This window comes from Solanum dulcamara, chromosome 5 (genome assembly GCF_947179165.1).
Source record: "Solanum dulcamara chromosome 5, daSolDulc1.2, whole genome shotgun sequence".
Classification (NCBI taxonomy): domain Eukaryota; kingdom Viridiplantae; phylum Streptophyta; class Magnoliopsida; order Solanales; family Solanaceae; genus Solanum; species Solanum dulcamara.
Genome location: NC_077241.1, coordinates 79,600,387 through 79,616,357, shown reverse-complemented (window position 1 = coordinate 79,616,357; position 15,971 = coordinate 79,600,387). Strand labels below are relative to the sequence as shown.

Below are 15,971 nucleotides of genomic sequence, written 5' to 3'. Positions count from 1 at the left end.
AGAAAAAGCACATTCAAATAATTAAATATTATTTACAAAATCTATAACTTAACACAAATTCATCTTCAAAAAATTTAAATAAAATGAAAAAAATTGTAATATTTTATAGTAGTTCTTAAATGAGACCTCATCTATGACATTATATGACGATTTATTTTGAGATATTATCCTTTTTAGTGCAATTTGGTTGTATTAGTCAAATAGTTTTTAGAAAATGAGGAATATAATAATACCAAATAATGAATACAAGAGATGCACTTTTCATATGTATATATATTTATTTTAATTTATTTGATTCAGCCTGTGATGAGTATAATAAATCTCAACGCAGAGGCAATTGGCCTGAACCATGCTTTGTTAGTTATATTCGTTAAATCTTACATATTCTCAGAAGAAGAAGAAACCCTAGAAAGTTTGGTCTGTAAATCAATGGCGGGAAGCAGTAATGGGAAGCTGATACAAGACCTTATACTGTACGCTGCAAGCGCAGCATTAAGCGTGGGTTTGTTATTTTATGGGTTTCGCCATCTCGACCCGAATCGCGAAGCTTCTAAGAAAGCTATTGAATCCCGCAAACATCTCTACAAACGCTTAGATCGCACTCTTATTTACACCAATCCCTATGAGGTATACGCATCATCTAATTTTCACCATATTTGTGGGGAAAAAAGCTTGATTCCCAAACACAAACTGTTAGTGTGAGCATTTTAACATTTTATTAAATTGCAATTTTAGCAATTGCATTGATGACATTTAATGTATCTTTATTATTTTTTCTTTAGTGCATAAAAATGTCTTTCATTATCATCTTTATTTAGTACAAGATTAAATCATTTCATTATGTATTTTTAATTTAATTATCACTAATAAGTGGTGCACTAAATCATATTATTATGTATTTTTAATCTAATTATCACTAATAAGTGGTGTACTAAATCATAATGGTGCACTAAATCATAATGGTACACTAAATGATGATAATGATGGCATTCTATTATTTTTTCATCTTTGTATGATTTTCTCTCCTATAAATAGAGAGGTTTTTTTTGTTTTGAAATGTAAGATAAAAGAAAAAAAAATTGAGAGAGTTAAGTTTATATAAAAAAAAGAGAGTTCTTATTAGTTCAAGGGAGGTGTTATTTGTGTAGAGCTTTAAACTCAACTCTTGTCCAGAGTTTGTTGAGTTACATTTTTGTGATAAGGCTGTTGTATCCTGGAGGGGACAAGTCAAGAGGACTACTGCTGGACCAGTGAAATGATTTACTGCAGTGGGCTTGAATCTCCTTAAAGAGAGCGAGATATCCGCGCCTCAGCCAAGAAGTGAAGTTAATTTCTTCATTTTATTTTTCAATTGTAATTTGTAATCTTATAATTTCACCAACACAAACAGTAGTAGTTTGTAGTGTCATTTGATCATAATGTTAAATAGAAATGAGTAGATTAAGGCTTACTAGTGATACTGTGCTTATTTTTGAGGAAGTTCCAAAATTGATGGATTATGGACCCGTCCTTCTACTCTTCTCCACTTAAATACCAGGATTTTATCTGTGTTGGGGTTCGAACCTATAACCACGCATCACAAGAGAGATCTTACCACTAGATTTGCGATGGTGTGCTTACATAAGGTCTAGTGTACCCTTAGTCTTTATATAACTTTGCATGTATTAGGATATTTGGGGAGTCTCTAGTATCAGGAAACAAGAAGTTACTATCGGAATGAAATGTATCAGGGAACTAAAAATTATGGATTATCGGAATGAAATGTGTCCAAATAGAGTGAGATGACAGTGTGGATTCATGCATTGACCCCGACTAACTTGAGATTGAGGCGTTCTAGTTATTCTTGGTAACATTTTACAGGATATATGGCATGGTTTCTTGTGGTTTGATTTTCTTGGGTGATTTGGTCCTTTTTTTTTTTTTCATTTATTGAGTAATTTGTTGCAGGATATGATAGCTGGGGATGTTGTGAATCCAGACCACATAGACGTGGAGTTTGATTCGATTGGGGGGCTGGGTGGTATTAAGGAAACTTTGTTTCAGCTTGCCATTTTACCTCTGCGAAGGCCGGAATTGTTTTGTCATGGGAAATTGCTTGGTCCAATGAAAGGGGTTCTGTTGTATGGACCACCTGGGACAGGGAAGACGATGCTTGCTAAAGCGATTGCGAAAGAGTCTGGTGCTGTGTTCATAAATGTCAAGGTTTCTACTCTAATGAGCAAGTGGTTTGGAGACGCCCAAAAGCTCGGTGAGTCTTTCACATTTCCTTTGCATAGCTAAGTTTGTTGTAAATTAGAAGTCTAATTGGACTTTTGTTCTGTCTTTTTATTGAAAATTCCATATTAATTGCTATGATCTATTTGGTTGGACGACTAAGAAATTGAGGGATGATTTAGCTTGCTAAGTTTTTGATAAAAGAAAAACTTTGCTCTCATACTCGACGAAATATATTGCTTAGAATAATGTTCTCTTTTTTTCTTTTTGCTAGTTTCTGATTATTGTTTTTAATTAAGGAGCTATTCCAATCTGCCTTTACAGTTCCATGTAGCATTGAAAGGAAGAAAGCCGAAAAACTTAGGAGCTTTTGAAGGGGTTAGGTTTTAAGAAGTGGGGTTATAGCATGCAACATGCCATCTTCCTTCATAAGTGATTTTGAAACGAGGGTTTGACTTTCTATTGCTAACAATTGCTGTTATTCTATAGTGGGAAGGAAGAAGAAGAATCTGGACTAGACTAGACTGCATGTTCATTTTCATACTATGTCGGCATTTACTAACTTTAATGTCCAATTGTCCATAATAAACATATGACCTTTGTTTTTCTCTTTTTGCTTCCCTCTTCATTTTTTTATTTTGGCAGTTGCTGCTGTTTTTAGCTTGGCCTACAAGCTCCAGCCAGCTATAATATTTATTGATGAAGTTGACAGTTTTTTGGGCCAGCGTCGTTCAACAGAGAATGAAGTGCTGACTGGCATGAAAACTGAGTTCATGGCCTTATGGGATGGTTTTACTACTGACCGTGAGTGTAACAATCTGCATTTGGTTTCCATTTTGCCTTAAAGATGATTTTAAGAAGTTTTGTGAATAACTAGTTTCTTTTTTCCAACTGCTCTTCGTTTTCAAGTTCATATCTAATTCTAGCCTTAGTCATGGAAATTTAACCATTCTTTGTATTTGCACATTTGTGTCTTCTTTGTTTGAAATATTTCTGTAGCATCCAATCATGGTGGTTTAAAAGTATGCTACTTACATAATTAAGAATGTTGTACTTTGATTGATATACAATTCTGTTTCTGTAGTTTACATACTACCTTTATGCTGCAGGACGGACATATTTAGCCGCACTGGTAGCATGTCTTACTTTAGCTGTTAGTACATTATAACTTATCCCTGGTTTGATATGCCATCCCCTTTTTACTCCATGCTTTTTGTATGAATTGCTTGCAGAAAATGTGGCCCTGAATCTGATCTCTCCACTCAAACTCATCTGTTCTAAAGAAACTTAGGAAGTCTCTTTTGTTAAGCATTCATTTTGACTAACATAATAGTCATTGATGAATGATATACTACATATAAATATGTTGTTTAATGAACGCCATGCCACATATGAGTGATAAATGAATGGAATTTCCTTCTCTGCAGAGAATGCTAGAGTAATGGTCCTCGCAGCAACCAATCGCCCAAGTGACCTTGATGAGGCAATAATTAGACGATTTTCTCAGGCATTTGAGATTGGAAAACCTTCTCTTAGTGATAGAACAAAGATACTGAAGGTAGTTTTGAAGGGTGAGAGAATCGAAGATAACATTGATTTTGATCGACTTGCTGGCTTGTGTGAGGGATACACTGGTTCAGACATTCTTGAAGCCTGCAAGCAAGCTGCCTTTATTCCTCTTAGGGAGTATTTGCAAGATGAGAAGAAAGGAGAGCAATTGCAGGTGTCTCTCTCTCTCTCTCTCTCTCTCTATATATATATATATATATATATATATATATAGTATATATATATATATATATATATATAGACACACACTTCCGCTAGTTGTTTTGTTCTTTGATTATTATTATCTGCTTTTCTTGCAAAATCACACATGGTGGTTTGCATGCATGTCATAGATCAAATGTCTCTGCATTTTGTTCTAACTTAGGAAAACACATGGTAACTACTCTGTTACAGGCACCAAGAGCATTGTCACAGTCTGATTTAGAGAGAGCTTTGGCTGAATCAAAGAGGACCAAGGTTTCTGCTAAGAACCCAACTATTGTGAGCTTACGATTGGATGATTATGAGGTTCTCAATTCTACTTTTAGGTTAAATCAAAATGTTTATTTGTTAGTCTGACAGATCATTGTTGTCTTTTCTTCAAATAACAAGATATTTTTCGTACTTTCAGGATTTAGACTGAGACTGGCTCCAGTTGATGACACTCGACATATGTTGAAGCTATCACTCTTTAGGCGTTGCCCCTTTTTGAATCTCAATGCTCTAACCTGTTTAGGAATTGGAAGATATATAGGTCATTTAACTTGTATTGTTTCAATGTTGTAAATACCATGAACAAGTAGTCATTATTACAAGGTTCAGCTTAGATTTCTCCTCCACGAGAGTTTAGCTGCAGCACGTTCATCTGGACTCGTTTTTTGAAGACTATCATATAATACATTTGTTGCCATAGAGGGATTGTCTGTGGAAGCATCCAAATCGTAGCTATTCCAGATAACTTGAACGACGGAAAAATACTCAAAGTGCAGCTTTATTCCTTCTAAAACTAGTCTCCTGTGAATGACCTGGCAATAATTTAGTCGATTTATGGATAATTGCAGTGAATAGTGCTAACAGAGAATTTTCAAGTATACTTCTATTTAGAGCAATTGTTACAAAGTTAATTTACTCTCTATGTATATATACTTAGAAATAATAAATAGGCAAAGAGGTATTCAAATTTTATCGGTCTCTGAAATTGATCTATCAATGGGAAAAGGGCTCAAAATCCTCAGCTTAAAGCATAAATCCAGGCCAACTCCAGCAAAAAGAAAGATCAAAAGATTCTCAGAGACAGAGACCGCGCCATCAAGCGCATGAGACCAGAAGCTGGCTGCATCCAACTCCAATGGTGGTCCACCTCCAAGTGTAGCAAGGCCTGTATTGAATGCAATAGAATCCTTTACTTAAAAAAACAAATTATCGCATAAACTGTATAGTCAAAATCCAGAATACTTCAATTTATAACAAGACAGCAAATTGGATGGAACTGAATATGTGTGGATCAGTAGCATCCGAAGGAGTAACCTTGAAAACATTGTTTCTCAGCAAATTGAACCTGTGATCTAGCCAATCAATTACTCGGCTAATTGAACCCTTGATCTAACCAATGTACGCTTTGGGGTAGGCTATATTGAACCCTTGATGCTATAAAATTCTCAAGATTTTATAATACCTTTGACAACGCCAAATGCTGCAGATGTTCCTGACTTGAGCTGAAAATTGTCCAAGTCTCTTCTTACAGCATAGCGGAAGGTTACACCAAACAAAGCACAACTAATAAATGTGACTGACAGAGGGAGTATTAACTCTGAACTGCTGTTGATCCGACTTAAGAAAATGGGAAGTCCTGCAAGCGTGCCAACAATTGCAGAAAGTGAAGCTGCTTTTATGGATTCTACTCTCTCCTCGTCTCTATTCACTACATCCCCATCAGTTGCATCTCTCCTTCTAGCATCACCACTAACTTTGAGGGAACGCTCAGCTTCTTCAATCATTGATCTTGCTTCTAAAATATCTTTCTGGCATTCTGCAATCTTCAATCGCATTAACCAATCAGTACCTTAACTATTGGAGAGGACATAGCAACAGTTGGTCAAGAAAAGCTTTAATAACATCTTTAGAACATCTGAAATACTAAGAACAATGTAACATCATTCTTAAGACGTCCAGGCACACCCTCCTTTTGTAAGGTGCTAAAACATGTCAATCAATCCTTTCAACTATGCGCCAATCTCAAATTAATAGATGTCAGTTCTAAAAAATCCTTTGTATTCATTATGCTCTATTTACAAAATGATCAAGGGCCGGGGGACAAGGGTCCTTAGAGGTTCCCTAAAGTTAGACATTCTGTAGATCTCACTTTTATCAGACACGGGCATACAAGGTGTTAAAACATGATTTTTGTAAATTTGGACCGAGGTCTCTTTAGAATCCCCTTTGCCCGGTGTAGCTTAGTAAGCAGTTTGTTTACAGTCCCCCTAATGATAATGCATTAGTTATTTTGAGCATATAACCAACCAACTATATTACGGTCTTGAAAAATCATAGAATTTACATTTACAGTCTATTCCAAAGCTCCCAGGTAATTCAAATCATCGTTCTTGATTTTACCATGTTAAGCAATTGCAAGTTAAGACGACTGATTCCTAACTTGTACTTAGGTACGAACGATCTATGCATAAAAATCTAAGAACAAATAGTTATCCTTGTCGATATAAAAGAATATTTCTCTCAATAAATGTATCTAGACTAGTACAATACGAGATAACTAATGCCGCCTCCCACCAACCACATGTGCCAGATAATTTTGTCCATCAAAGTCAAGTCAGACAGATGTAACGAAATCACATAGTATTTTTGTGTCCATTAGTGGAAGGGCCGGAGAAAAGTTACTCCCTGAGACGATGCCAATATCGAATTTCACTGTTTACTTTTCCTAACATGTATACATATATTATATATCGACCAAGTATTTAGATTAATTCTTCAACAAACCTCGGAAGTTCTAATTTCGAGCTGAGTGATATAATCCTTTAGCAATTTAGCCTCCAATTCTTGTCTTTCAATTTCAGCAAGTTCTTTCTTTGCGATTTCTACTCTCAGCGTTGCTTTCTCCAACCCATCAAGTAAAACCCTGTTTTCTTCTCTCTTCAAAAGTTGTTCTACTTTTTCGTCCACCATACCAGTCAATGCATCCTTCAAATCACCATTTTCCGACCTATTACTGCAATTTATACTCAGAAATTTTACCTGCCGTGAAAATGGAGCTGTGCTTGAGAAATTAATTGGGGGAAATACGACGATCTTTGGGTACGGAAGTAACGAGGAGATTGAGTTGGTCTTCATACTCAGCTTTTTCTTCTTATCCTCTTGAAAAATGAAAATTGTTAGAACAAGATAATATTACTATATTTTAAATTGATTGGAATGTGTAACAAGATATAATTTTCTCAATATTTACTCTCTCATGTGCAGTGGATATAAATCGTCATTTTACTTTTGAGCTTACCAACTCTATTTCATACTATTTGATTTTTATATTAAGAATAATTATTTAAATTTATGTGTTCAATAACAAGTTTAAAAATAAAAAAAATTAATGTCATTTTAAAATGACAATTAATTAAAACAAATTATTTCTAAAAATCAAAACAGATAATTTGATAGGAATGAAATAGTATAGTAGTTGAAAGCGGAATAAAACCAAATATAAAAAAAGTTAAAAATAAAAAAAATAACTGGATACACTAAACTCTTCTTAATACTTGAGAATTAAAAAAAATAGATCACAAAAATATAAGACAGAGTATTTCTAATGAGGATATAATAAATGTCCATTTTATTATTTGGTTTTGGATATGATGAGCTCCATGACGATTATAAGGTAGTGATTATTTCTTATAATTGTGTTATTCGCAAATCATATGACATTGAGATCAAAGTATATGTCTAAAGAGTGATTCTTGGACTAATGTTGATTATTGCAATGAGGAGACATCCTTTATCAAAAAAGGCATGGCTATTGCGGGGAGACATTGTGTTATTTAGGGGAGTTTGTGTCTGGGAAGCTTCATTGAGGTACTTCTATTACTGATTTGCATGGTCCTAATTTGAATAACGGCAGAAACATTATTGCTTTTGATTTAGCTAATGAGAAATGGGAAAAGGTGGAGAAGTCCTCTTATGAAGAAGGAGAGATGGAATTGCTTTTGGGGAAGTTATGAAGTGATCTTTCTGTCTTTTGCGATTATAAGACAACTCATTTAGGTGTTTGGGTTATGAAGGAGTATGGGGTTAGAATCTTGGTTAAAGATGTTTAACATTAGGTATCTGCATCAAGAATGGTATCCAATCTTATTCATGTCAAATAAAGGTGAAGTACTTTCTTCTCAAGTGTTTTAAACTTGTGTTTAAGACGCACATGTGAATGATATCTTTAAACTATATTGCTTCTGGACTAGTTTTGATGTGCTAATAGCTAGATGTATATTTTCTTCAGGTCTAACTTGTCATTCTTTTTACTTTTTTGGTCATTTCTTTCACTTTGGCAGTAACACTGACATAAGCACGATTGCACTGCAAGGATAAAGAATTTAGGAAGCTAACTTTAGCTGTTTTGATCATGAGAGTGGGGTGGGGATATTTTATCCTACCTACTACTCATCCAAGAGCATTTGTCTTCAAAATACTTTCTTCTTTTTCTTTTTCTACAGAGTGCATAAATCTTCTCTTTTGGCAGCTCAATCCTCACGGTAATAATTATGCTAATTCTGCTTTGATATGGATAAACCATTGGATAATATATATTATGTTTTAAAAAATGAGTCTAACATGATTTACACAAATTAAAAAAAAGGTTCAAGCAAATTTGTGGTGGTTGTTCACAATTCAATAAACAACAGGGCAACCCTCTGTAACAATCCCTCTAGCTGTTGGACAAGAAGCATAAGGACATCCATCAAGATCATTTCCCCACCAGTTAACAGTTATGTTCTCCAAACCCAAACACAAATATATAAGTACTGCCATAAATGCCAAACCAGCGTCAAGTGCACCCGAAAGAACGTAGTTATGTCGTTGCCACCAATCTGGTCTATATCGATAAACAACAAACCCCGATAAGAACCCTACGATGATCCAGGTAGTGTAGTTCACAGCCGTGGCCGGTGGCATCATCCCTGTTGCTCCTATTAGCACTGGCATGTTAATGAGTTTGATCCATTCTTGCTTAGGGAATGCCCTGGCTGCTAACCACACAAGTACTGGTGCTATCGCGCCAAATAAGAAGAACCAATTCATCATCCCATAAGTTCCTAAATCTCCAAAAATCCTTCTTGGTGCAATCAAACCCCAAATCACTGATGCATCATAGAACACATGATCCGAAGGACAAGTCCACACCGTGTTGGACAATGTCTTGTTGCATATATCTGGAATCGTTTCCATTAACCACCACGCTGTTCCCAAATACACCAACCCTGCTATTAGAGTACCTACTATCTGCATTGTCCATTTTTTATTATTGTAAGCATGAATATATACAGACACTTAACGTGCAACGAGAATAAATTTAATTAATCAACTAAGCTCAGGTTTCCTACAATTCTTAATGTCCATTTTCTATGATTGTCAGCATTCAGGGGCGGAGGCAGAGAAAATAATACCATGCAAAATAAGGTAAAAATGATTTTTTTCGTATAATATATATATATAAATGAATTCCTGGCTCCGCCACTATAAGCATATACAAAGACAGTTAACGTACGATGAGGGTAAAATTAATCAATCAACTAAGCTCAATACAGAGTTAGTATAGAGATCGGCTACATGAATCATCTAAATTATCCATTCTACTATATTAAAAGGAAAAATCGACAGAGCAAGTAGCTTACCTGAGCCATAAACATTGTTCTTGGAGGAATTTTCATGTAATGGCCAAGCTTGAAGTCTTGGAGGAAAGTTATAGCTTGTGTCATACTAATGTAACCATAAACCTTGAAGCACATGTTAGCGACAGGATATCCTGGATAAATGTATCCTATGATATATTCCGTGATGATATTCAACCCTGGTGTCTACAATGTCCAAAAATATAAAAAGCAAATGGAAATTAGACTATTAGCATTGTACACAAAACAATAGTTGTATGTCAAACTGAGCCCATTACTCAAATTTTCATTCAACTACTCGAAATTATTTAGTTAAGTCATGTTATAAGCATAATTAAGTGACTTTTATGTTACAAACAAAAGAAACATGACTTAAGTAGGTAATTTCGGATAGTTGATTGATCTTTTGAGTAATTGGCCTCGTGTCCAATTTCAAGCATAGTTGTTACCTGGTTGGTAATGGCAGTGATGATTCCTATAGGAAGGGTAAAGAAAAAGGCAATGACACAAGCTAGAATAACTCCCCACCAAGGTAACTGAAGTTGTTCATTGTAATATTCACAAGCAAAAACAGTGAGTGTAATGTTCACGACAAGAATGCACCAAAACCACCACTCAGGCACTTGGTTATACTTGCTCATTAGTCTAGTGTGTATGTCCATTTTCTTATCTTTGAAGCTTGATTTGCTCTGCTCCCATATCTCCCTACAATCGATAAAACTCATTATGAATAACTTCCCTTTTTCATGTATAGCATGTCAAATTAGTACAACAACAACTATAAACACGCTTCAGTTCCAAGCAAGTTGGGGCACCATATCCTCTATTTAAGCTCATCTCAAATCCAATGTTCTATAAAATGAAAAAGTAGTACTAGAAGTTCACTACATTTTCTTCAGGCATATAAATCTCCAACATGACTAAAGGACTTACAAAAACATAGATAGGACCAAGTATAGGCAACATATTCCCATTGTGCCCCTATATATACATGTTATCAATCTCTAAACAAGTATATATAGAATGTCGAATTAGTACAACATCAACTACAACTATACTTCAGTTACAAGCAAGTTGGTGTACCATATCCTCTATTTGAGCTCGCCCCAAACCCAATGTTCTACAAAATGAAAAAGTAGTACTAGAAGTTCACTACGTTTTCTTCTGGCATATAAATCTCTAACATGACTAAAAGACTTATAAATACCATTGTGCCCTTATGTTTAATTGGATTGAAAGAGACAATGAAACACTGGATAAATACAATAAATAATAAATCAAACATTGTTTCATACCTTCCGTGAAATAAGAGAACGTGCATAACAGTAGCACTGAGAGCAGCGAAGCCAACTCCATAAGTAACCGCGAAAAACGTACTAAGATAAAGATGTCCTTGTCGCTCGTAGGCAGCAATGTCAAGATGGAAATTAGAGTCAATGATACTTGATATGTTGTAAACTTGGCCATTGGAAGTGAACATTTCATCAGAGAAAATTGGGAATGTCTTGGCTTTGAAGACATCTAGCCAGTAACATATTGGAGTCAAAATATACATAACAAATATGAATCCAGCAGCAACATTAGCTGTAGCAAACCATGGGCTAGCTAATGGACTTCCAAGGTATGACGAAATAGAGGCCCAATCAAGGCCTATAGCTCCAATTCCGAGCCCCTTTAGGCCCGAACCAAGTTGTTGGGCTAGCACTGATTTGGGAAAGATCCAGCATATCCATGACAAAGATGTCAACATTGAAAAGAGATAGCCAGGGAAAATATAGTATGCAAAACTGCAGATAAAGGCTACTATGAAGAACTGAGTACGCGTTAGCCCTCCTTTAGGACGTTCTTCTTTCTCGTGTAAAGCCCTGAAAATGAAAACTAAAAATAACTAGCTGATGTATAATCTATGTATAAGATGTGAATACCGTCTTGGACAAGTAAATAGTGAACTTGGCAGGCTATTCGCACAAAGATACCAAAAGCATGTTCATGTGAAACAGAGTAGTCCCCCTATAGGACATTGTGGTCATCCTAAGGTTATAATTTGAATTATAGTGTTACGAGTTTGAATCTTACTGCTATTCCGTTCGCAACATTCTCTAATTTGTGCCTATTATATGAAAAGTGGATAAAATTTTAATCTTGAGCGGAATATTATATTAAGGACGTGAAAACATGTCGGTAAATGAATCTTTTTTTACGTAAAAGGATCCATCCATTACTATTTTGTCCATTACTCTTCAGTTATATCTGACATAATGAAATCTGCATACAATATCCATATAATAAAATCTTCTAAAATTATTATTTTCTTACTAATTCCAAAAGATATTATTTTCACAAAAAAACAACGTGTGGGGTCCAAATGTCGCTGTCATATTTATCAGCCATAACCTACCAAAAAACAAACAACAATCGTTGCGTGTGTGAATGCACTTAACTCGAGTAAAACATTTAACAATTTATATTTGTATAAATATCATTTTTATCTCGATTATATAGTACTTCTTCCGTTTCATATTAAATAAATATTTGAAATTTTTTTCATTGTTTAAAATAATTGAATTGTTTAAAGTTCAAGATAGATATTTTTTTTTTCATATTTATCTTTTCATTTATTGAAGTTTTATATTTTTTAGGAGATAAATCAGACTATTTGCAAAATTATATTTATGATTTTATAAAAGTCAATAGTGGAAAGTATGATTCAAATTATGTCCTTGAATGTTTTTCTTAATGTATGTGCACTGTCTCACAAATTTACTTAATATGAAATATAGGGAGTATAAATTTTCGACAAGAAGATCGATTAGATTAAACTCCCTTCGACATGCTTACCTACGCCATGGCTGGCTCAACAGTGTTAAAAAAAAAGGCGCGTGCCTTAGACCCCCAAATTTGAGGGCCTCATTTTTTCAGTAATAATAAATTATAAATTATTATTTTTAATAAATATTGAAAATTATTTGTAGAAAGGCAAAGTTTTCATATAAAATGAAAGAATTATTAGAGGAAACTTGACATATTTAGAGTACTATGTCTCACGAAAGATAATTTAAAATAAAAATAATTGTATTGTCAACTGAAAAAAATATATTAGAAGAAATTAATTGTATAAAAATTATTATAAATTTAAATTTAAGGCATTTATTTAATTTTGGTTTTATGTCATTAATCTGCTTGAGCCGCTCCAGAGCTACGCTAGTGATTTTACATGTGATGAGTTATCCTGTATGTTATTAAAATATAAAGCAGTTATCTCAGTTATTACTTAAATAATTTAGTAGTGTAAAAATTATTTTATACTGCGATTAAGAAACTTGCCTGAATAATGAGACTTGGACAAGATTGGAAGGCCACCACATGGCTGCTGGCTCAACCAAATACTTTCTGAAAATTCCAGCCCATCCAAATCCCAACACCTATCATTCAAACATCTTATCAACAAATTACAGTTTAAGTTATATACATCGTCGATTCAAATACTGAAATGACTTTTTTTTACCTGTGTTGTGATGATAACAATAAGAGAAACGAAGAAGGTAATGTCTTTCTTATAAAAGACTTTAACAGCAGTGACAACATGAATAGCATAAACAGTTCCAGCACCAGAGTTTGCAAAAATGGTTATGAGGACATGTTCTTTGACATTAAAAGGACCTGGATTTAAAGTGAATTCCCATTTTGACCCTTGAAAAAATACCCTTTTTGTTATCTTTGCAGCCATGAGTTGACCCAAAGGAACCACAGCAATTTGTGCTGAAATTGCTGTTATTGTCAGTGGCTCTGTTCTGTACCAAAAAAATTGGTTCAAAAATGATAACAGAACACAAGAAAGTGTGCCTAAAAACCACATTCGAAAAGTGAGAACTGGTAATGAAGGATCATCAGTTGTTGTAACTGTAAGAGCAACTTGTTTAATCGGTGAATTTTCGTCTTCATCGTCGTTGTTGACTTTGAAATTCGAGCTTGATGCAATGCCATGATCAACATTGGATACTGCAAAACATAGATAGTTTTCAGTTTTGGATTTGAAATACACCTATGTTAATATTCGGATCCTTCAGAGAAATGTACACAACTTGGTTTTGGAAGATATGGCACTATGTGTCAGATCCTTTAAAAAATGATTTGTTTTTTGTTTTTAGGATATTTCTGAAGGATTCGAGCAACACACAATCGAATTGAGTTGGAGAAAGAGAAAGATTCTTACAAAGAGGAGTCTTGATTTCAGATGCAGATTCTTCCATTGGTTGAATTTGTTTCTTTTTTTGTGTTTGACAAAGTGATACAAGATGAATTATTACCACTACCTATATATTTGCATTTAAATGTGGGAGAATCTTTTTTTTTTCCTTCCTATATTTTTGGATTAGGTGAAATTTTGAATAGTACAAAGGAAAATATTGGAGAGAGAAGAGCCAATGGGAAATGGTAGATTAGATTCATGATTAGAACCTTATGCTTGCATTTAAACGTGGAAGAATCTTTCTACCTAACAACATAGCAGAAAAGTTAGTAAAATAGCTGGATTTTTTTTTTATCGTTAGTTTGGTTAGCGGCATTAATTAATCTCAGAACTATTTATATCATAATTTATATTAGAATAATGAGATAAGTTATTTCATTTATATGGTGGAGATAACTTATTTATCCCAACTCCATACCAAACGATCCCAACAGTACAAAAGCAAAGTAAAAGTAGTTAGAGATAATAATACATAATTAATTAGTAGTAACTAAGAAAATAGGAACGAACAACTTTTTATAACATAGTAAATTGCAATCATCAAAAGGTTGTAGTTGGATATCAAGTTTCTATCCATCTTTACAAATAGTTTAAAGATTCAGGTTTAAACCTTGAGATTGAAATCACTATTAGTCAGATCATAAAATGAGTATCAAACACTCAATAAAAAAAATCAAAAAGCATATTTTTCTATTTCATTTATGTGATATGTTTTTCTTTTTTGTCTGTCCGAAAAAAATCATCATTTTTCTATATTAAAATTCATTCTTTTACTAAATAAAATTAATTATAGCTGTGCAATGTCTAAAATTTATTTAGATCATAAATTTTAAAAATATTTTTTTAAAAAAAAACTTTATATTAAATCGAATAATATCGATGAACGAAGTAATAAACTACGTTGATGGTGTAATAAATAGATAGTACACGAGCAGTCCTTCCTATCTTTTCTTTGAAATGAAAAGATGCATGAAAGTAACGTTTTTTTAGACAACCAAAAGTAAAAAGTTGTGAAAGAGATAACAGATTCAAGGATACTGTATTTTTGGATCAAGTTGTGCCACGTCATAATTCTTCAACATAATTCATAATTTTGATAATATAATGAATTTAATACTAAAAATTTTTAAAATTAAATTAATTTAATTTAAATTACGAATCCGCTTTTAATTATCCGCCGTCTATATATGCATGTGATTATGACTGATGTGGTCCATCATAATAACTTAAGCAACTTGTATTTTGTTTTATTTTGTGACGTGAATCTATAAGTGAAAACGACGACCTAAATAAAACTTCTTAAAACGATATATTATATGTTTACAGACAAAAGTCGAATTGACTTAACGAACATAGAGATATTGGAGTAGTATTTCAATATTAGGAATATTAGAACTACAATGATAAAAGTACAAGGAATCCAAAATAAAACTTCCTTGGCTTAGAGGCACGTTAATACTTTTTTTTTAAGATAGTTGGAGTCTCTTCCACTAGCAAACGGAAGAATAAATAACAACTCTATCTTTGAGATTCAAACAAGCAACAATGTTGCTCTTCTATTTTTGAATCGGTGATTTCATCTTTTGATTAATGTCTCACAAATATTTTTCAAGAGAAAGTATATTTTTGAGTGCTTATCTTTTCAAACAAAAGAAACTCTATTTATAGGGCAAAAGTTTTGAAAGAGAAAAAAAATTAATTAAATTATATTTATTATAGGTTCATGAATTGAAAAAGAAAACATGCATCTTCCAAAAAAAACTATAAAGTAAAATTAAAACAAAGATATATGTTACAATTCACATTCATGTATTTTTGAATTTTTTTCAAAACTTTACCGGATGAATTTGTTTCAAAATTAATTGAAACATTAATCATAACAAGGAAATGTGTATACTCAAAGAACTAGCCACTTTTCATTTTTCAATCCTACAATTTGAAAATAAACATATCATATAATTTCAAAATTCACATATAAAATTCATGATAATATCCTGAAATTTTAACAACACGAACAAAAACTAGGCTATTCGTGGCTATTTGTCGATTACATACATATATTTCACAAG

General features: G+C 33.3%; 3 protein-coding genes across 3 annotated transcripts; 1 reads left to right on the top strand and 2 right to left on the bottom strand.

Annotated features, from left to right (window-relative positions):
- The first annotated feature begins 295 nt into the window (after window positions 1–295).
- On the top strand, window positions 296–4,674 carry LOC129890227 (uncharacterized). Its single transcript, XM_055965794.1, has 6 exons — window positions 296–627; window positions 1,948–2,248; window positions 2,860–3,018; window positions 3,642–3,937; window positions 4,177–4,290; window positions 4,394–4,674. Exons 1-6 carry the CDS (start codon window positions 307–309, stop codon window positions 4,403–4,405), a joined length of 1,203 nt encoding a protein of 400 aa, XP_055821769.1. The 5' UTR covers window positions 296–306; the 3' UTR covers window positions 4,406–4,674.
- A 169-nt stretch (window positions 4,675–4,843) lies between these two features.
- On the bottom strand, window positions 4,844–7,212 carry LOC129890228 (uncharacterized). Its single transcript, XM_055965795.1, has 3 exons — window positions 6,760–7,212; window positions 5,438–5,798; window positions 4,844–5,140 (listed from the first exon to the last, which is right to left on the bottom strand). Exons 1-3 carry the CDS (start codon window positions 7,108–7,110, stop codon window positions 4,938–4,940), a joined length of 915 nt encoding a protein of 304 aa, XP_055821770.1. The 5' UTR covers window positions 7,111–7,212; the 3' UTR covers window positions 4,844–4,937.
- A 1,326-nt stretch (window positions 7,213–8,538) lies between these two features.
- Window positions 8,539–14,100, bottom strand: LOC129890225 (oligopeptide transporter 7-like). Its single transcript, XM_055965793.1, has 7 exons — window positions 13,867–14,100; window positions 13,159–13,652; window positions 12,978–13,075; window positions 10,949–11,518; window positions 10,103–10,358; window positions 9,657–9,839; window positions 8,539–9,264 (listed from the first exon to the last, which is right to left on the bottom strand). The coding sequence occupies exons 1-7, from the start codon at window positions 13,901–13,903 to the stop codon at window positions 8,653–8,655; spliced, it is 2,250 nt and encodes a 749-aa protein (XP_055821768.1). The 5' UTR covers window positions 13,904–14,100; the 3' UTR covers window positions 8,539–8,652.
- Between the last annotated feature and the right edge of the window lie 1,871 nt (window positions 14,101–15,971).